General features: G+C 35.8%; 1 protein-coding gene across 3 annotated transcripts in view; it reads left to right on the forward strand.

Moving 5' to 3' along the window:
- The window catches only part of CA10 (carbonic anhydrase 10), a 732,369-nt gene that overhangs the window by 326,951 nt on the left and 381,935 nt on the right, over window positions 1-23,483 (forward strand). For all 3 annotated transcript variants that reach the window (XM_001369655.4, XM_056816569.1, XM_056816570.1), the window contains exon 4: window positions 424-566. In XM_001369655.4, the coding sequence (XP_001369692.1) occupies window positions 424-566 (143 nt within the window). The remainder of the gene's footprint in view (window positions 1-423; window positions 567-23,483) is intronic.

A 23,483-nucleotide genomic window follows, 5' to 3' on the forward strand; every position in this document is an offset into this window, starting at 1 on the left:
ATCTATCAATTCCCCAACTCTGTCACCTAATGGCCTGTAAGTCCTAAGATTATCAAGCTGAGACAAGTAAAGACTGAAGAAGTCAAATGATCTGAATTCAAATCCCAACTCTTCCCCTACACTGTGTGACACCAAACATATTCTTAAACCCTCTAGACCTCAGTTTTCTCATCTGTAATATGAATAGATTGTAATCTGTAATAGGAAAAGGTTCAAATAGGCAGACACCAAGGTCCCTTCCAGCTTTAAATATATGGTCCTGTATATCCATGTATGTACTTTCTCTAGTATACAGTGATGCACCATGAGCCTTCTTCATTTGTAAAAGTTGACTCTGCAGTTTGCACTGCAAATGTTTTCTTTCCTCTGACCTCAGCCTTCATTCCCTCTCTAACTCATCACTGTTCTCCTTTACCTTTATAGTTCCTTCCTTCTGGGGATTGGTCAACTCAGCTTGGAATCTTTGTTCTGTTGGAAAACGACAGTCACCAGTCAACATAGAAACCAGTCATATGATCTTCGACCCTTTCCTAACACCGCTACGCATCAACACTGGTGGCAGAAAGGTAAAGAGCATTGCCATGCTTGGCATATAAAATAAAGAATGAGGTAATATTGGTTAGTACTATGTCATTTAGTCTGCTGTCCCCTTAATAGAATAGCCTGTCTTTCATCTTTCAAATTATGTAGGCTTCTGATGGAATGTCAAAGAATTTCTGGTATGTCTAAATTATGCATTATTGCTTTTCTCATCAGCTATTGCAGTCCTCATCCTTCTAATTACCTTGTACTTCTTGGAGACTTCCCAAGGTCTTGTTTCCTGCTTCCTTCCAAAGGTCAAATATTAATATGCTATATTACTTGCAAAACACATTGGGAAAACAGAGTGCTCTCAGAAACATGTTTGCCTGGGTCCTCAAGGACTTCTTTCTCCTTTGACCAATGATTCACTTAAAGATATTTTTTCTTAATGAGAAATAGAGGAAAGGAAAATGATAGTAAATTCAGATCTTAACCATAATAGAATAAAACAAATAAAAATGACCCCAGATGATTTATTTTTAAAAATCAATAATTAATCTTCCTAGAAGAAATCTTACTGGCTAGGAATATTGCCTCTTTCACAGAAATGCTTAGCTTTGCTTTGTGATACCTACACTAAAATTGGTCCCAGAGATGATGATCTGATTCTTAATTTGTACATCAACACAGCCTCAGTTGTTATGGCTCCCTGAACTATTCCCATCCTCTTATGTTAGCATTTTTTCTCACCATTATATTTCTATTTAGCTTCCATCTGATGATGAGTCAATAATAAAGGGGGGGAAACGTATACATGGAAAGTTGTATTTGAAGGTTATTTAACTGCTTTGAATTTAAGAAGACTTTAAAGGGTTTCTCATGCAAGGCAATGAGGTTTGAAATGATAGGCAATTGGGGGTTTTGCAGGGGAGAATGGGGGTGTTGCTAATTATCCAGGATTCTGGATCATTTGGGCTCTCTATGTCTCTTTTCTTCTTTTGCCCATTGGCCAAATCACTGCACACTAATCTTTCTGCCAGACCTGCTTCCCAACTTGATTGAGGTCCTGATGTAATTAGAAAGAGATTCTTTCCCTTTAGAAACTGGATTTTTGTCATGTCATTGTCAGAAAGTCTAATGAGTCCTTAAGGAGCTGTCTGTGTGTTGCTCAAATTTTACACAAGGAATTGAAGGATTGTGTGCAAATGGATGCTAAAATATGCTTTCTCCTGTGTTTAAACTAATGAATTGTTCTGTTAACCTCTGCAGAATTTGTATGTTGTCCTGGTTATTCATGGATTTCTTCATGCCAGGAGAGGGCCCTGCAAACATTATGTAGTTTCTTCCCCATCTTCCAGAAAAGATTAATCAAACCTAGAGACCTTTATTTGCATATTTCTTTCTATTCCCAAAGACTAATTAGTAACCTACACATGTATACACAAACATTTTATTTTAGTTTTTGAGATTATCTCTCCCTACTCTTTTCCAGCCCAGGCTTGGAGTCCAGCAACCATACATAGACTGACAACATTTTTCACTGGCCTGGGAATTTTGACCTACTCCATTACCAATCTGAATTGATTCACCTCTCCTTAAGCAACCCAGCTTCTTCCACTCTCCCATTTTATTGTTATTAGTGGGGAAAGGAGTTAGTGGGAACATCTGATCAGCTTTAATTCTACACAGCTCAGAACTCCTTAACTCAAGCAATCCACCACTCTCATTCTCTCCAGTAGCAGAGGCTACAAGCATGTACCACTATTCCTCGCTCACACTTTGAAAACATGTTTATGGGAATTGATTCATTGGCATTCAAGAAGGGAAAAACCGTACCAAGTTTTAAATGTTTTGATTTGGACTAAATACCCCATATAGATGGGGTATTTATAATTCCTGGAATTGTATGTTTTACTTTTCCCATGAAATAAGTGATTCGTAAACCAGCCATGCTTTCCAGCACTCTCCAAAGATGATTATATGGTTCCTGAATCCTTTAAGGCACTTTTCTTTTTATCCAAATCCATTTTCAAATATTTGGGCTATTGGAAACATGAAATGCTTGCAACGTAAATATTTGTATCTGAGACCATGTGTGCTGTCAACCATCAGCAGAGCTGTCGGATTGTCTGATGCTTCTGTTTACATTTTCAAAAGGTGGGAAATGAAATCCAGGTGGTGTGAGGATAAACGGACTGGCAGTGGCAGAATTTAAAATCTGGAGCCAATTACTAAACTGTGGTAGCAACTTTTTAAAAATTCAGTTTTATAAAACTTGTGTGTATTAAGAATCATCTCAAGATATTTAAAGGAAATATGAATCTTAATAGCTGTTCTTAATGAGGTATTACCTCTGGATACACTGTGGTATTTTCATAGAATGGCTTTTCAGTATATTTTAGGGGCAAACAAATACTTTCCTAAGAAAAGGAAACTGTAACTAATTATGCATCTTCTCTGTGCCAAGTTCCAGGGATATAAAGACAAAGAGGGAAACAATCTCTTCTCAGGAAGGGCTGAGGAAAAAACATGACTACTTTTTTTCTAGAGAGGCAGGGAAAAGAGAAGTCCAAGATAGATCGCATATGCTTATACCTATGGTGAATTGGGAGAGTCAGACTTGTTCTGAACAGCCTCTGTAATATATATTTAACACAAAAGATTTAGAAACAACTGCATAATCCTCCCACCAATGATTTTTGTGCTTTAAAGAAAGATTGTATTTTGCAAATCTGAGATCCAATGTGTGCCAGTGTACTGTTGACAATAATCACAGTAACTATGTCTTTTATGTTGTTGTTTTTTAAAATATATTAACATCATTCTGGAAGATGCTTTAAATACACCTGGCTCTTGAAACTACTTCAGCAATGGGCTTGCCTTGTTACTGCTTCTTTGTTTCAAATCTTTAATATGGCATATTGCTCTGATGATGAATTAAGAGCTTTTCCCAGCATGGGCTCAGATTGAAATTCAACCTCAAATCAGAAGCATAACAAGGTTTATTCACTGAGTTTCAATAATTAGATGGTAATCAAGACCAACTCTGTTACCACTATTATAAAGAACTTTTCTTTTCCATGCTTCCTTTCTCTAGTAAATTACTTCTCTTAACCAAACAGTTGACTCCTCTAGTTTCTATTAGGGACTCTATTTATCTCAGTTTCCATGGGTAGTCCATATTGGTCTCCTGGCCCCAGTGTAAAAGAATAGATTCTCAGGAGTTTAAAGAGTTGTTATAGATTGTCTAGTCAAACCTGTATGTTAGGCTTGAATCCCATTTATATCATTTGTAACAAGTCATCACCTAGCACCTTTCATCTTATTACCAAGGCACAGTGGACAAACCACTCTAATTAGAGTAAAAAAACCTAGATTCAAAGTCTATCGGTGCCACTTAAGTAGCTGTGTAACCTTGGGCAGTTCACCTCTTCATCCATAAAATGGGGAGCATAGCATCTTGCTAGGTTGCTGTAAGGAAAGTGAATGAAAGTACATACAAATCATATATGAATGTGCTTGGTAAAACGCCATATAAATTATTATTGCCTAGAAAATAGACCATTACATTTCTAGACATCCAAAATTTTTAGGAAGTTCCTTCCCCCCTTATATTAATAAAATTTACTTCTCTTCAATCTATTGGTTTTGCTCTGGTCCTCTTTGGGACCATCTTCTGCATGAAAGTCCTTCAAGCACTGAAAGATGACTGATTATATAAACCCTGAGTCTTCTCTTCCCTAGGCTAAATCACTCTGACTTTATTAAGATGACTCCAAAAAGCTGCAATAAGAAAAGGGCAATAAATTGTGAACATTGGGAATCACAACTTGTGAACCATCTCCTTCATTTTTGCTTATGATTAGAACCAGGGCATCGTTATTAAGAGATATGGGAAGTATTAAAGTGATTCTTTTTGACAGTGAAAAAATGGAAAAGGCCTTAGCTAACACCTTATAGCTCAAACTACTCATCCAACCTAGAAAACACTGTAACCTGCCCTTCTCTAGATCTGTGGTTCCATTGCTTATCTCATTAGACTAAGCCTCCACTTCCACCTGTGGGTAATTAGATTAGGCTATTTATAGTGCTTTGAATCCATTCCAAATCTGTCAAACTATTGTAAAGGCAGTATACTCTTTTTCATAGAATCATCGGCTAAAAATAACAACTGATGTTCTGTCTTTTTATGGCTTACAAAGTATATATGTATATATTTATAATATATTTGTATATATATATATCATACATAATATATTGCATATATATTATATTTGTACATATACACATAGGAGCATATTATATATACATATATAAATGTATTTATGTGTATATAATGTCGTTGTTCAATCCTTTCAACCATATCTGACTTTTATGACCCCATTTTGGGATTTCTTAGTAAATATACTAGAGTAGTTTGCCCTTTCCTTTTCTAGCTCATTTTTCAGAAAAGGAAACTGTGGCAAATATGCTTGTATAAGATCACATTGGTAATAAGTGTCTGATGCCAGATTTGAACTCAAGAAGATAAGAATTCCTTACTCCGGGGGCAGCTGGGTGGCTCAGTGGATTGAGAGTCAGACCTAGAGATGGGAGGTCCTGGGTTCAAACCTGGCCTCAGCCACTTCCCAGCTGTGTGACCCTGGGCAAGTCACTTGACCCCCATTGCCTAGCCCTTACCACTCTTCTGCCTTGGAGCCAATACACAGTATTGACTCCAAGAGAGAAGGTAAGGGTTTAAAAAAAAAAAAAGAATTCCTTACTCCACTCTGGCTCTCTATCCACTGTACCACCTAAGCTTGTGTGTGTGCATGTATGTATGTATATATTTTGTGTGTATATATGAATGTATATATGTGTATAGATATAGATGTCATTAAAGCCTCACAACAAAATTCTGTGAGACAGATATAATTAATCCTGTTTTAGAGTCAAAACTGAGACTCTAGGATGAGTAAATGATTTTTTTTATCCTCTCATTGCTCATAAGTGTCAGAGGCAATATTTGAATTTGTCTCACCTGCGCCACCCAACTATAGATGTTTACATTTTCCTTGTTCTTAGGAATCTCCTGAGATGTGTCCCTTTTAACAGAATTTGTTTAATAAATGAAGAAAAGAAGGTTCCTTTTCCTGTGTATATGTTTCCCTTGACATGGATATGGGAAAGGTGGATAATTTGTTGGACCACATGTTAATTGGTCACATATTAGTTTAGAAGTAACTATTTTAGAAATATTCATAGCTGTACTCTTCATGGTGGCAAAAAAATTGGAAAATGAGGAGGATGCCTTTCATTTGGGGTATGGCTGAACAAATTGTGGTATCTGTTGGTGATGGAATACTATTATATCCAAAGCAATAATAAACTGGAGGAATTCCATGTGAACTGGAACAACCTCCAGGAATTGATGCAGAGTGAAAGGAGCAGAACCAGGAAAACATTGTACACAGAGACTGATACACTGTGGTACAATCGAATGTAATGGACTTCTCCATTAGTGGCAATGCAGTGATCCTGAACAACTCACAGGGATCTATGAGAAAGAACACTATCCACATCCAGAGAATGAACTGTGGGAGTAGAAACACAGAAGAAAAATAACTGCTTGATCACGTGGTTCGATGGGATATGATTGGGGATGTTGACTAACTGATCACCCGAGTGCAATTATCAATAATATGGAAATAGGTCTTGATCAATGACACAAGTAAAACTCAATGGAAGTGCTCATTGGCTATGGGGGGGGGTCAAAGGGGGAGAAGTAGAGGAAATCACATGAATCATGTAACCATGGAAAAATATTCTAAATTAATTAATTAATTCAATAAAAACTTTTTTAAAAAGAAGATACTATTTTAGAACTGGTAGTTTTTGCGATTCATTTGTGGGGTATGTTGGTGGTTTTTGATCACACTGCTGCTATGATTACAGAAGAATATCCTTAGACTTGAGTGGGAAATGCTGTGGCTTTTAATATATTATTTGTTTTATCAGGAGAGTCAATTTGATATTTTATGTCTGGGGAAGGTAAGGTGAGTACTGCTGCAGAGATTTTTGATTCTGTGATGGGTTTTTTATGGGTCAAGATTTTAGTGGGGTTTCTTTGTTATACAGTTGTGGCTGATGGGCTTTTTTAGTACTTTTAAGGTGGATTTTGTTTATTACTATCTATATTGTACAAGAAGAGGTTTGTGTGCATTAAGTTAAATAAATCTTAGAGGGATAGAAATTATGAATTATATGAAATGTATTTTGATTAGTCCTTTTTGGGTTGAGGTAATTGAAGAAGATGCTGTTGTATGGAGATTAGGTTGGCCTTTAGGTCCTGTTTTTTTCATATCAGTTTAGAATTATTAGCATGGCAGCATTGCATTGGCCTAAATGTAAGTCTATTAGGAGTTAAACTCTGTGTAAGATGAGGGTGAAATATCCTAATATGTGTGAGAAGTTGTTGGTATGGTTTATGTGGGTGAGAGGTTTGCTGTTGGTTAAGGAGTTAAGCTCAATGCCAATTAGAAGGCCAAGAATGGTCATTTCAAGGGCTGATATTTTAATGAGAGTTGGCATAGTTATGGTAATTAGGGTTGTTGGTGGAATGCTTATTGCTAGGGTAAAGCCCGCAAAGATGCTGCCTAGAGCTAGGTGTATGATGCAGTTAATGAGATTTGGGTTGTTTTTGTTCATAGATGAGATTGATGGGAAGCAGAGATGACTAAGTATAGAGAAGTAGATAATGAGTAAGCTATAAATGGCTGTGAGAGAAGTAGCAATTAGCCTTAGTAAATGATGTATTTTGTTTTATTTTATTTTATTTTCATTGATTTTACAAATATTTTATTATACTTTCTTTTCCCTTCCTTTTTTATTTAGAATATTTTTCCATAGTTAACATAATTCATGATTCCCTCCTGTATATGATGTATTTAGAATTTCCATAATTGAGTCTTTTAAGTATAATCCTACTAGAAAGGGGGTTCCTATAAGTGCTAGGCTGCCTGTTATTAGGGCAGACGATGTGATTGGTAAAGTGGTAAATAGACCCCTATTTTTCTAATGTTTTGTTCATCATTTTTACTGTGAACAATGGAGCCAGAGCATAAGAATAGTATTGCTTTGAAGAAGGCATCTGTGCAAATTAGGAAGACTAAGTGTGGTTGGTTAAGTCCAATTATAACTATTATTAGGCCTCGTTGGCTTGATGTTGAGAATGCTACAATTTTTTAATATCGTTTTGTGTAATCACACAAATAGCTTTAAATAGTTTTGTGATCACCCCTAGACATAAGGCAATTGTTAGAATTTTTTGGTTGTTTTCTCTTATCAGATGAAATAGGATTAGTAGAAAAATACTTGTTCCAACTATAGTGCTTTGATGCAGTAGGACTAATACTGGGGTTGGTCCTTCTATAGTTGAGAGTAGTCATGGATGGAGGCCAAATTGGACTGATTTGCCTGTGGTGGCAATGATTAAGCTTAGGACAGCTAGTGTGAAAAATTCTATCAATCAGAGAAGCTTTGGAATGTTCAAGGGAGAGGCTAAATAATGAGCTTCTAAAATTCTATTTAATGAGTTGTCTGACCAGACTTCAGAGTCTCTGGTCATTGAGAGAGGACCATTAACCTCTGTCATTTTATTGGTTATAATGTTGGCCCAACTAATGATCTAATGTAATCAATAAATTGATATTCTTACCCAAAAGTTAGTCTGACTAGATAATTTTGATCCTAACACTAAGACTGGAACCTAAATCCTCTGACTCCAAATTTCTAGAATTAACATTACTTCTGGTTCATACTAATCATTAGTCAGTTTAAAAAATTAATCTGCCTTTGTATTATTATTCATTTCAATTCAATAAATGTGGATGTTATTATGTTCAAATCATTATATTAGGAAATGATGTGAGAAAGGGGAAAAATGTAGCCCCTACCCTCATGTGCCTTACATTCTACTCAGGAAATAAAATATAAAAAGAGAAAAATGTAAAACAAGGCAGGGAATGGTAGGACCACATAGAGAGCTCTAGAAATTCTTTGAAAAAATGAGAGAGCACAAAGGGATAAAGAAAGCATATCATTAGGGAATCCTTCAAGGAGAAAGTGCTAAAAATGGCAGGATGGTAGAGATTTGGGAAAGTGAAAATAAGGAGAAAATCTAGGGGGAAAGGGTCCTTTGAATGAATGGAGGTAGGAGATGAAATATCTAGTTGGGGGAATAGCAAAAGGTCTTGGTTGCCTGGCAGCTAGGGTGGTAACAAATGTAAAGTTCTATAGAACTTCTCTATAAAGTCCTATATGGGACTATAGTTCTACAGAGATTGATCATAGCCAGATTAGGAACTGCCTAAAATTTCAGGCCAAGGTGTTTGTACATTATCTAAAAGTTAATAATAAAGTTCAAGTAAACATTTTGAAATAGGATGTTACTTTATATAAATTTTGTTTCCATTTCTTTCCTTTGAAAAGTATACACACACGCATCTATACACACATATATGTATGTATATATACACATATATGCATGTATGTGTGTATACATATAAAATCTATATGTGTGCATATGCATATGTCTACATATGTCTGTGTATGTGTGTAATGTGTGTATATATATGTATATGCATATGTATATAACAATGGAACTCCATTTCACTGACAGTTAGCAGGTTGACTTGGATCTAGTTCAACTCTTCCCAAACTTGGGATATCTTGCTCCTATAGACAAAACTTAGTTAATGGCACTGCTGTAGCTTTTGCCAGAATCTATCACTAGATAAATTTCCAGATGTTTCACATTTCCCAAGTTTCTTGATAAATGATAAATGTGATAAATGAGTGAAATAAGGGAAGCAGATTTTCTCAGAGAACAACAATGTCTTAATTTTGGGAAGAAAGCCATTTGTAAACTTTAATTCACAATATAAATGAGTCATTATCACTATAGTATATGTTATAAAGAGACAATAGTCCTATAGCAGTCTGCTTAGTAATATGGTTAGATCCCATCAGGAGTTTCCTGCTCAATTCTAGGCTACTCGTTTGAGAAGGACAGGCATTAGTGATCTAGAGAACCTATAGAAGAAGATTGAAATTTTCACATTAAAATTTGAAAGAATTTGTAATTTTTCAAATCTATGCCATATGAGGATCAGTTGAAAGTGTATATGGAATTTTAAATCTGGAGAATGAATTAATGAAAAAAAACTTTACTACTTACTATGTTCAAATTATTAGGGATACAAATAGAAAAACAAGATGGTTCCTGCCTTTAAGATTATATTCTGTTGGGATAAAAAATATATATGTTGGTTGTTTTAGTAGAAAGTCAGGTGAATAGGTCCAGTGGTTCCCAGAGTAAGGGCAAAGCTGTTTGTAATATATCGTCTTTAATTCCATTTTGAGTGATAAGCCATCCCATTTATGATATTTGAACCACATGATAGTACCAAGGGCTATGATGGCAATGATGTTCTTTTCAGGGTCTTTGGTAGCTATGACTGCTTAGGAAGAAGATAAAAGGGAAGGTGCTACTGCATTTGCAAACATTGTTGCCTAGTCTCATGTTCATGAGAGTTATTTTCATGGATGATCACTTCAGGGGCTGGGCTAGAAGCAGGAATGGTCTGAGTAGTGCTGTTATACCCAGGGCACTTCCTACCTGTATCAGTGTCAGTTAGCTGGTAGCTGGCCATGTTGATGGCAAGAATGTGAGGATTGTTCCCTTGAAAGATGATTTTGAGGGTTGGGCTGATATCACAATCAATGAATGGTCTAAGAGGCACTATTGCTGGGGCTTTTGAGCACTGTATCCTGGGCTATCTCCTCTGCAGTCTTAAGGGAGATATTGCTGTTTAAAATGTTGGCAATGGCTTGACTCTCTTGGCACATGATACCCACCCTCACCCTACCACCACCATCCGTATTTCTCCCTGAGAACCAATTGCTGGTTCAGCTAAACTGGCTTGCCTGCTCCATCAGTAAGAGTTGAAATGAAGAGTACACTAAGGGAGGAGATGATAGCCACCTCCAAATATCTAAAGTACTCTCATCTTCAAAAACTCTCATCTTCCAAGGGATCAGACTTGTTCTAGAATAGTTCAGATTAAAGAAGTAGGAATCAAATTTAGGCTTTATGTAAGGAAAAAACTTCTTATCTGTCAGAGCTGCTCAACCCTGGATAGCTGTCTTGGGAAGTAGTAGTGAATTCCTTTTACCAGAGATGTCAGCAAGGTGGTAGGGTAGTAGATTCAGGAAGACCTGGGTTCAAATCTAGCCTCTGATATTTACTAGCTATGGGATATGGAGCCTAAGCAAGTCATTTAACTTCCCTAGTTTAGTTTTCCACCTACAAAATAGGAATAATTGTTTTTTTTTTACTATTTTTTTACTATTTTTACTATTTTTTACTATTTACTTCCCAAGGCTTTTGTAAGGATTAGCTCAGATAATATTTGTGAAGTCCAGAAACTTAAAAGCATCATATGATGCTAGCTATTATTATTTATAAGGCAGTTAGATGACACAGTGGATAGAGCGCTGGGTATGGAGACAGGAAGACCTTGTTCAAATCCTGTCTCTGTCACTTACTAGATGTTGTAACAATGGATGCAAGAGAGGAAGGGAGGAGCTTGAGTGACAGAAACATTGGTTGGAGAGCAAAGCATGCTGGGAGAGAAGAGACCTGGAAAGGATCCAGATGGAATTCTGGGCTTTTGTGCTGGGTCCTTGACCAAGCAGGATGTAAGTTCCTTGCTGAGGACCTCACCAAGAGCCAGAAAGAGACATATCTGTTTCAACATTCAAGTTTCTTCTGCAATAGTTATCATTAGTCTGATACCTCAAACAACATCCCTACAGATGATCAGATCTCTCAAAGACTGAGGGAACTGTAGACTCATTGGCAATGAGAGCCTGGCTCCCCTTCACCTTCAGCCCTCTTGCACCTACTTTATCATTTTCTTAGGCTAGAGATATTATGGATACATTGGGAAAATTAGCTGGAACCAGGGCAGCTATACAGCTATACAGCAACTTGGGCCAAGGACTGTGCTAGGAAACAATTAGGGATACCAAGTTACTTTTTCCATCTCCCAACCTTCGTTTAATTACTTCATTAAACATCTAAATCACAGGTAGATTCTGCCAAGTGATTTGGTTTGAAACTTGGGAAGGTATCTGAATTCAGCTTCAACTGAGAGCCATCAAGACCCTCCCACACTTAGGCAAAGTCACCAGTGAGGCTTATCTCCAGATCTTCTCCAGGCCAGGGAATCCAGTGTTACCCCTGGGTCTGTTTTAGAGGGGAGATCTTCCTTCAACTCTCCATCACCCTTTCTTATCAGGGAATCCATAATTACCTGTGCAGCACCTATCAACAACCTCACTCAAGGGAGGTGAAAAGAGAGTAGGTACCAATCCATCCAGATTCCTAATCTCCTCCACATTCAGTTCCTTCTCTACAAACTCCTTGTAAACTCTACTAAAATACCATCAAACATAGTGGAAAGTACCTTTATTATAATTCTGAATGTTACCATTATTACAATGTGTAACTCTGGTCAAACTATTTAACACTCTTCGCCTTAGTTTCCTCATCTCTAAAGTGAGCTGGGAAAAGTAAGTGACAAACCATTCCAGTATCTTTACCAAGAAAACTCCAAATGAGATCATAAAGAATCAGACAGGATTAAAACAAATGAACAACAATTATTTATATTTATATAAAAACTGGTTGACAACTTATCAGTTATTATAGAAACAATTTCTATTTAGGTTTGAGTTCAACCAGATAGTTGCTAAGGTTCCTCCCAACTGTGAGATTTTGTGATGGCTTGTAGTATTTAATTTAATTAGAAAAGCATACAGTTTCCTTTGGATACTCTGGCACTGTTACACTAATGTATTTTAAATCAAATCAATAGGCATAAAGCTAGGCACTGTGGGAAATTTTTTAAAAGGCTGCAGAAGGATTCCTCTCTCAGTAATTCTATGTTTATTGTGGATTTGCAGTTGAAATCTGTGGAAATTGGGCTATATTTTTAGACATAGAGACCATTTTCACAATCTAATTAGGGAGAGGAGACATAAACATGTGAAAAGTTAAATAACAATATGAGATTTAAATCATAGTTCAGGACTCTAATAGGAGAAATGTCACAAGGCAATGCATAATGGACAGCCAGATGAATGATCCAAGAGATAATTGCTTCAGGAGGTCAGAATACGAAGAGATCAATTCATGTTGGGGTCATTGGGAACTACTTTATTCAAATGGTAAGATTTGAATTAGGTCTAAAAGGATGGCTAGAATTAGATGCAATTTACAGCAAGTAATTTTAAAGACAGATTTTATGTATCCAGATGTTAAAAATGAAAGGAAATAAAGCAACAGGGCACTTGTTTTGATCAGTGATCATCATCTATCACTGAGAATTGTGGGTCTTTTACTCTTGAGGGTTTTATATAAGAAATTCACATTTGTTTGGTCACATTTCAATAGAGTCCAACTTTGTGACCCCTTCTGGGATTCTCTAGGTAGAAAGAGTGGTTCAGCATTTTCTTTTTGAATTCATTCTACAGATGAAGAAACTAAGGCAAATATAGTTAAAGGACTTGCCCAGGATCACACAGCTCTTAAATGCCTGAAGCCAGATTTGAACTCAGAAAGGGAAGTCTTTCTGACTCCAGTCTCATTCTTCTATCTACCATAACACCTAGCTGCCCCAATCCATGTTTATTTTTACAGAAGAGATAGAGTTGGAGATGGAAGGCACTTTATAGGCCATCAGATCCAAACCCGTCAATTGTACATGTGAGAAAACTAGTCCTAGAGAGTTTACAGAAATTGTCCAAGGCTATATAGCAATTAATTATATAAGATGGGCTTTGAACAAATGTCTTTCAGACTGCAAGTCCAAGCTACTATACACAAACCATTGTTGCCTCTGAGAATATGTGACCTTAGGTCACATTAAAGGTTTCTAAAAAAGCAACTGTGACACCCAACAATGGTTAGGAGACCAAGTGGACATTTCTGATCTATGGGTTGGATGATGGAATGGCATCTTAAAGTGAATACTCTATAGGCTTACTTAAATGATGGAATTCTTCCATTTCCCCTTTCTTGCCCACCACTATTCCCAAGAATTACCGATTACAGTTTTTCACCAGTTAGTATATTTTGTTCTGAAGGAAGCCAAATCAAATACCTCATTAGAAAGAGCCTTTATTATAGTTGAGGAAATGAGACTAAAATAAACCTTGTTTATTAAAAGAGGAACTTTATTAGAAGGGGTTTGTGGTTTAAGTATGAGTGAGTCTGAAGTGGCTAAAACATCAAGGCAGAGATAAAGGATCAAGATTTAATATCCTAAATTAGGATGGGAAATAAACTCTGAGCAAAGGTGACCAGGGAGCAGTATTGGTGAATCTTGCAGAGCTCATGGGCTTATATCTGTGGAGGTAATTACTGAATAATGTTTTGGTAGTTTCTCTACAGTGTTTATTTCTGACATCGCCAAGAAAATCAATGCATAACCATTAAGCAGGCATCTCATGGAAATACCTGGTTGCTGGACTTAGTATTGATGTGACCAACTGTCTCTAATTTTCTTCTTTTCTATCATGTTAGGAAGGAAAATATTTCACTTCTCCTACTTCCTTTCATCCTTCCCACCTCAAAACAGTCATTTCTCTATCCTCAGCTCCTCTCACTCTATCTTTATCTCTTTACTGACAAGCTCCACTCTCTATTCCTGCTACTCTGCAGCACCTACAGCTGCAACTATTTGGCCCCACCTGAGGCTCTGGGATCAAATTCTCCTCTAGGCAAGGAACTGTGGATCTATATCTCAACATCAAGTCATCCTTGTCATCCATTGGTTCTGTGACATGATTATCTACTAACTCTTTTGGATAAGCTCTTTTCTTGGCCTTGTTACCAAGTCTTTTACTGGTAGCAGAGTCCCAGTAAGTGGTCCCCTGTCTTGTTTCTCTGTATCTGATCCCATCCCAATACTCTAATTATTCTAGGACTAGAGTTATGGGTCATTCTTACCAGTCTTCCAGGGTGTGGGGGTATCCAGAGAGGTCTAGCATGTATAAGCCCTTTTTAGGGCTGCTTATCTCTCTTTGAAGTCCACCTTTCACCCAACCCTCACCTGTGGCTCCAAGAAACTATGGCATGCTCAATGACCAGAACCTGGTAAAACTGTCTCCACAGATGGACTAAATCATGTTGATGCTTGCCAACAAATCTTAAACCCATTAGTGAATTAGGGTCTACCCCAAGCATGTGAAGGCTTCCTTCTATGTAATGGGCAGATGAGAACAACTCATTTCAATGGCCATGAAGGCAGGTGAAGTTGATGCTGTGGAGCACTTAGATCTTGGTCAAACGAAAAAGATGCCAAGATCATTCACTCCATTCTGAGCCATCAACAGTCATCCTGACTTTTGTCTTGCCACTGGACTTTGATGACTCAAAGAAAGAATAAGGCTGATGACTTCTGATAACTTTGCTTCATTTAAAACCAATTCACCTACAAGTTAAGACATCACCTTGTGCTGTCATTGTTCCTCTTCAGAGAATGAAGAATGAACAACTGGCTTCCCTAGGATTAGAATTCTATCTCCCAAACTCAAGATCATTGGCCTCTGTCAAAACTCCTGGCACCAATTATTTGTATGCCTAGAAGAAGTAGCAATGGACTTGGAATTAAAAGAGACATGGGTCCTAATCCCATCTGTATTATTTATTAGCTATGATACTTTAGCATGATTCCTTCACATCTCTGAATCCCAGTTTCAGCATATATGAAGTGATGATGATAATAATGTTAATGGGGATGATATTAGAGCTGTTTGTCACACAAGGTCACTGGTGAAGAATGTGTTTTTAAAAAGCTTACAATGTTATAAAAGTGCATTTTATGATTAATGTTGGTGATTCCTTATGGAAGGACCGACAAGATTTTAGCTATTATAATCATTTTTATGACCATGATGTCTGACCTTTCCCATCCCATATCCCCATTTTTAATTATGCACATAAAGACATGGCTTTGTTATAGAAGTATAAAGATAAGGGATAAAGGATAGGGGAAAATGTAAAGATTGTCCCTTATCCCTTATCTTTACAAAAGTAACTAACTTGAAAGTGCCAAACTTCTCACTCTGGTAAATATAAATGAATTGATGTTGATTGACTATTGTGGAATATATTTAGGTCTATAACATATTATACATTAAATATAGCTCCATCATATTGATAAATAAGGCCTTGATCTCCTTTATAAGCAGTTTTTTTGTTTGTTTTTTTTTGAAATTTTATTTGCCTCCCCTGTGGGTGGGTTTGCATTTCATAAGTAAAATTCTTGAGCAGGAAAAAGGTATTGAGACCTTTGATCCTTTACTTGAGAGAACAGCCCAAGGTCATTCTCCTGGCATATGTAGGGTAATTTGGCTCACATCCTCTAAATGTTACTTGTTTCTTTTTCTTCTCTCCCTCTCTCCTTTCTTTCTCTCTTTCTCTCTTCCTCTTTTTCTCCCTTGCTCTTTTTCATTCTTTCTTTTTCCTCTCTTTTTTCTTTCTTTCTTTCTTTCTTTCTTTCTTTCTTTCTTTCTTTCTTTCTTTCTTTCTTTCTTTCTTTCTTTCTTTCTTTCTTTCTTTCTTTCTTTCTTTCTTTCTCATTTTCTTTCTTCCTTTCCTCTTTTTCTTTCTTTCTTATATATCCCTTTCTTTCTTTCTTTCTTTCTTTCTTTCTTTCTTTCTTTCTTTCTTTCTTTCTTTCTTTCTTTCTTTCTTTCTTTCTTTCTTTCTTTCTTTCTTTCTTCCTTCCTTCCTTCCTTCCTTCCTTCCTTCCTTCCTTCCTTCCTTCCTTTCTTTCTTTCTTTCTTTCTTTCTTTCTTTCTTTCTTTCTTTCTTTCTTTCTTTCTTTCTTTCTTTCTTTCTTTCTTTCTTTCTTTCTTTCTTTCTTTCTTCCTTCCTTTCTTCCTTTCTTCCTTCCCTCCTTCCCTCCTTCCTTCCCTCCTTCCTTCCTTCCTTCCTTCCTTCCTTCCTTCCTTCCTTCCTTCCTTCCTTCCTTCCTTCCTTCCTTCCTTCCTTCCTTCCTTCCTTCCTTCCTTCCTTTCTCTTTCTTTCTTTCTTTCTTTCTTTCTTTCTTTCTTTCTTTCTTTCTTTCTTTCTTTCTTTCTTTCTTTCTTTCTTTCTTTCTTTCTTTCTTTCTTTCTTTCTTTCTTTCTTTCTTTCTTTCTTTCTTTCTTTCTTTCTTTCTTTCTTTCTTTCTTTCTTTCTTTCTTTCTTTCTTTCTTTCTTTCTTTCTTTCTTTCTTTCTTTCTTTCTTTCTTTCTTTCTTTTCCACAAAAAAATTACCCACAAAACTAGCAATTTCCTGCTCTTTCATAAGAAACAAACAGATGAAGTACCCACCTGGAGCCATATGGCTCTCTTGCACCTGGCATCATAAATAAAATCCTCCATGTCCCTGTCATTAGGAAACCTTGTATAAATCAAGGAACATCCCAGTTCCATAATCTCATCCTTCTCTATGAATTACTGAGCTCAAAGATCTCAAATCATAGATCTTGAAATAGGGGAAGGCAAATAACACCTTGGCTCATTAATCAACATCCTGGAATATGTGAAAAGAGGAAGCATCTCTAGTACATATCAGAATTGCAACTTATTCAATTCATAAAAGAAAATCCAAGAATGAATCTTTTTAGTTGCCACATGGACTTAATATAGAGAATGATGATGCCTTCATACTCAGCTGGATATAGATTTGGAGGCCTACAACATCCCACTTTTATCTCTACTGGGTGGAAAGAATATTATTTTATAAATTTCTTTTTTATTTGATTTTTATGTAACTTTCCTTTTCTTCTCCTGAATGAGAACTTTTTGGCTGATCATATAATTACACATTTGGAGAAGTATTTAGTGCTAAATGAAGTAATTGAAATGGGTAGAAGAAAATTTTATTCTCCTCATTAAAAAATTCCTGAATTCATAGATCCCAGATTTGTTCTTAGAAATCGATCTGCTATCTGCCATGAGACTAGAGATAACAGGGGATATGGAAAGGGCTATTAAACAGTCAGTAGGCTTGCATTTGCAGCCCAACTATAAAATTTACTAGCTCTATGACCTTAGGCAAACTACTTAGACCCTCTGAATCTGTTTCACATCTGTAAAATAGAGATAATAATACTTCATGACCTACCTCATGTGGTTGTTATAGTGATTAAATATGATGTGTTTAAAGGCCTTATAAATAATAAATCATGGTATTAACTCATGATTATTCATTCAACAGACATTAAACATCTATTGTGTTCAGAGCACTATGTTAAATAGAGGAAACACTTTAGATAAGTTATAGTCCTTGACCTTATGTATCTAATCTAGCTTAGTTTTGAATAATAAATTATAAATAATGCATAATATCATCACACAACAGAAAAGTCCATATAAAGTATAACGAGAAATCTAACAAAGACAATTGCTTCCAAATGGAGGGGGTAGTCCAAAAAGTTTCTCCCTTTACCCTGCCATACTTCCACTGTATTCTTGGATTTATCTAGTCATTCAATTATCCTGGATTCCTCCAGTCTGACCAATCCAAGTACTTCCTGGTCTGACATTTTCTCTTTTCATATCTAGCTCAGTCTTCTGTTTCCCTCATCCCTCTTCCTCATTTTCCATTTCTCTAACTCTCCTTTGCTCTTATTCCTATTACTTCTCTCTCTCTCTCTTTTCCTACTCCCTCAGTTTCTCTGCTTTTGTCTTCCTTCTCCTACCTTTTTTCTTTTTGACCCTGTCTAGTTTTACTCCCCTTTTCTGCCTTTCTCCAATCTTGTTTTAGCCCCATGATGGGTACTTGGAAACAGAAGTTAGGGGAAGATTCCTTTCTTACGACTTATCAGGAAGTAACATAAATTCTCTTCGGTTGAACTCCTTAGCAAATTCTACTGTTGTTGCACAGTATTACTGCTAAGCATAGAAAAGTGTATTGACATTGGCCAAATTGGACAGAAATCTAGAATGATTTTTATAATAAGTCACAGAACTACAGAATTATAGATTCATTTAAAGGGGAGCCATCTAATCCAATTAACCTTGAACAAATATCTCCTCTATAGTATACCCAAAAAGGGGCTATAAGCGATTGCTTGAAGAGTTTCCATTAGGATAAAGCTACCATGTGCCAAGGCAAACTATTTCGCTTTGACAAAATTCTAAATACTTAGAAAGTGTTTCTTTATGTTAAACCTAAATCTGATTCTTACAACTTTAACCTAGTTGTCCTAGTTACGTCCTATGTGACCAAGAAAAACAAATTCAGTTCCTTTTATTTCCATTTGAAAGACCTCCATAAATCTTGAAGACACATTCTCTCCACTGTTTTTTTTTCACACTAATCATCCCTAGTTTCTTCAACTAACCAACTAACCTTTAAATGTCATGATCTTAAGGCATCATATTCCATTGAGTATGATTATTTTCTTTGGACATTTTCCATCTTATTAAAGTTCTCCTTGAAGCACAATACACAAAACTGAGTAGAATATTCTAAAAGTGGTCTGTCAAGGGCAAAGTACCATTGGGTTATCATTTCTCTAGTCCATGAATCCAAACTTCTGCATACAGTTAGATAAAACTTAGAATTTTCATTTAAAGCGTTAACAAAATGGATGTAACATAGTTACATGAGATACATTAAAGAAGGAAATTAGAGATTAAGATTCATAAATTGTTAGAAGAGGAGATGAGCAAAATCTACTTGTGATGCTAAAAAAATTAACTGAAGATAAATTCATTCCCCAGAAGGAAGAATGCCATTTAGGAAACTCATATTATAATTCTGCTTTATCTTCTGTTTATTTGTTTATTAAAATAAATCCAAAGACGATTTGCAAATTGGAAATTCGTTTGTCACCCTTTTTAATACTTGTGAGGACTCTATGGTATACATTACTCACAGTACTGCCCTGCCTCTAACCTGGAGGAAAGGGGGTGAGGCTGAAAAATAACATTTATTTTATAAAATTCCTCTCTATCTCAGGCTAAATGTTTTAGCAACAGCCATAACAACAAGACTATTCTGCCAGAAGAAAAATGAAATCCAAAGGTACATGTATTCTGAAGACCTGAGACTAAAAGACTGTCTCCCAATGTTTTAAATTAAAAAGTTAAAGGATTTAAAATAAAAGGGCAAAATAATAAACAGTCATATGTCTGGATAAAATTATTTTCAAATGTAAAATTGGGGGAGGGGGACAGCTGGGTGGCTCAGTGAAATAAGAGCCAGGCATAGAGATGGGAGGTCCTAGGTTCAAATGTGACCTCAGATACTTCCTACATATGTGACCCTAGATAGGTCACTGTAACCCCCATTACCTAGCCTTTACCTCTCTTCTGCCTTGGAACCAATACACAGTGGTGATTCTAAGACAGAAGCCAAGAGTGTTTTTTTAAATGTAAAATTTGATTGATCTTTCATACTGGAACAGGGGATATTTTATTTTATATTTATTTTATTTTGTTACCACAAGGTCCTGAAGCTATCCAAACTAATCACTATAAGCCTAAACATTTGGATGACTACTCCAGGGTACTATTAATAGGTCAAGTTTATAGATCTTCATACAAAAGTAGAAGAGATTTACTTCCTGGAAATTTGATGACTTTGGCAAACTTGAAGTTATCTCACATATCCTGAGAGATTTTAGAACCATAATTTTTACCCTTTAAGCACTTTTTGCTATTTTCTTACAATAAGACATATTTTGTGGACAAAATCTGATATGTAGCCAATATCAAGATTAACTAGTTAATCATCTTGACATCATTTTCATTTATTAGTATATTCTCTCATGTGTTCAGGAAGTCATCCACTTAATTTTACTAATGAACAATAAGAATAAAAAGAATAATATCTTACCAATATAGTGTTTTGAAATTTAAAGCACCTTACATAAATGATCTCATTTGATGTTTAATAATATTTCTAATCTAATGTTAAAAATACATGCACACAAGTGCACAGACATTCACAGAGAGCACTGTTTTTTAGTAGCAAAGACTGGAACAAACAAGATTTGTTCAATCATCTATGGAATAATGACTGAACAATTTGTGGATAAGATAACGGATTTTTATTATACTCTAAGATAAAATGAATATGATTAATTTGGAGAAGCAAGTGAAGACTAATATGGATCAATCCAAAGTAAATAAAGTCAAATCAGGAAAATGATATACAAAATTACTCTGTGTAAATAGAAAAAAACCAATAGAATAATATCAACTTCCTGCTATGAAATTAAGGTGATAGAACTTAGATTCAAACAAGAAATATGAGGAATCACATCCTTCCCCTCAGTCTATCCACTACTATCACATTTTTGGATGACTATGGATGAGGAACAATGCATATAATATCAAACTTTTTTTTTAATATACTAGTTAGTTTTGCTGAATCACTTCTTTCACTTTTCCCTCCTCTGTTATTATAAATAACTTTTTAAGGGAAGGAGGGAAGGATATATAGGGGAATGTATGTTATGCAAACATGAAAAATATCAATAGGAGTTTAAAAATGTTATTAATATATTATGTTTTACATCACTTTCATTTACTAATATAGCCCTCAGATTCCTCCTACCGGAGACTTATCCCTTATAATAATGAATGAAAAATAAGAGAAAAGAATCAATTCAATAAATCTAACCAATACCTCAAATGAGTCCACCAATATGTGCAATTTTCCATATCCACAATTTCCCATGTCTGCAAATTAGGGAGGGTTGTGGAGTATTATGATTCTTGTTTAGAACCAAACTTAGTCATGATTTTGTTTAGTTTCTTTTTTGTTGTTGTTCTTTCAACTTACAATTTTGAAGTCATTGTGTACATCACTTTCTTAGCACTTTTTTTTGTATCAGTTACTGTGAGTTTTCCCATGCTTCTCTGTTTCTAATCATTATATTCATTGCTTCTTACAATCCAGAAATACTCTTAGTAACCCTCTCTCAAACACACAGCTTCTTACTCTGTACTTACAATGGGAAGGGTAGGCAAATGGATTTAACCTTTTAAAAAAAAAAAGCTTTCTACTGATTGGTAAAAGAGCTGTAGATGAAGAAAGGCACCATTTTTAACTTCATCTCTAGCTCAGTCCTTCATCATTCTGCGCCTTGACTGGCTGTGGTTTAGAAGGAGAGATGAAGGATTCTTACACAGTTGGAAGTCTGACCATCAGCATTCTTATGAATCATCAACTGCCAAACATTCATTAAGTATCTACTTTGTGCCAAGATCTGTCAGATTCTTGGAATACTATCTTGGAAATGGTTTCTTCTCTTAAGGGGAGAGCTTACATTCTATTGGCTAAATAGCTATATATGTGAGATCAGAGAGAGCAATTAAATCATACTTACCTCTAATATTTTAAATACACATTTTTATTACATTTTTCCAAATCATCAATTTTTTTGTATTTTTTTGGTACTCTTAATTACATCCAGCAGTTATAATGATGGTGGTATGATTGCACCCTTTCCCAGTGCTTCTCATCACTATAATTTTGTGGGAGATATTTGAATTATTATTGTTGGTCAGTTGTGTCCAAATCTCCATGATCCCACTTTTTTTTTTCTTTATTTCTTTCTCTAGATCATTTTACGGAAAAGGAACCAAGGCAAGCAGGGTTAAGTGATTTGAACAGGATCACATATCTATTAATATGATGTCAGATTTGAACTTAGGTCCTTTTGACTCCAGACCTGGCACTCTATCTACTGCACTACCTAATTATTCAGGATAATATTGCCTACCCCCTAAAGTTCTTATAAGCATTAAATTAGATAATATTTGCAAAGTTTAAAGTACTATAGCTATGCCCTCTATTAGCTATTATTTCAGTGAAAAGAGCATGGGATTTCAATTCAGAAGATGTGCATGTAAATTGTAGCTCATTTCTGTCCTAGTTATATATCTTTGGGCCCATCATTGGACTTTTCTTTCCTTTCCTCATTTATTGAATGAGGTAATTGGACAAATGGCCACTAAGATGCTTTCTAGCTTTGAATCTGTGATCCTCTAATCACTGATGCAGGTATTCCCTTCTAACAATGCAGATTACAACCCCATGCCTGCCCATCCTGAGGGACTCTGATCCTTATTCATATCCAAATGTGAATTAAAAAAAATCAGTATAGAAGACCTCTGCCAAACCCCTTTGATTCAATGCTGTTCAACCAATTCAAAGTTTTACTAGCAGTTTTCTCAAGAGTGTAATATACAGCAGCTGCCAAGTTTTCCTTTTGCGATTACAGAAAGGAGAGATACTAGGGTGAACCATATTTCAGCATTGCAGGAAAATAAAAAATGAGCTGCTCCAAATGACCCAGGAGAAATGAGTAGCAATAAGACATCAATGTCATCTGTATACTGATTTGTGATGAATTTCCAAAAGGCCTAATGGTATGATACGGTGATAGATTATGTATTCCTGAAAGTTAATAAGTACAAGTTGCCAGCATGGAAAGGTTTAATGGGGAAAGTAAGTGATCACTGATAATATAAATAAGTAACTTCACTAATATATTCAGGCTTTGCTACATGTTCTCTGTTGTGGGATTCTGTGATAAAAAAAATTAATGGAAAGAGTTACAGAGAGATTAAAAGGCAGAAGAGCGCACACATGTGCAGAATTGAGCATCTTTTAAGTGTGCTGATTTATCTTTTAGTAAAATGGCACTGATTTCACAGAGGAGAAAGAATACAATGATGCACTCTTTTTAGAGGTGAGTGATTGGTCTGAGGCCTCCGAAACAAATGTTCAGACAGGACCAAAGAGATTATCTGAGTGTAACAAACAAACTCACTGGCCATTCTTGCCTGGACCATATGCTTCATACATCTGAAATAAATGACTTTAAAGATCTAGGGGAAA

This window comes from Monodelphis domestica, chromosome 2, assembly GCF_027887165.1.
Source record: "Monodelphis domestica isolate mMonDom1 chromosome 2, mMonDom1.pri, whole genome shotgun sequence".
NCBI lineage: Eukaryota > Metazoa > Chordata > Mammalia > Didelphimorphia > Didelphidae > Monodelphis > Monodelphis domestica.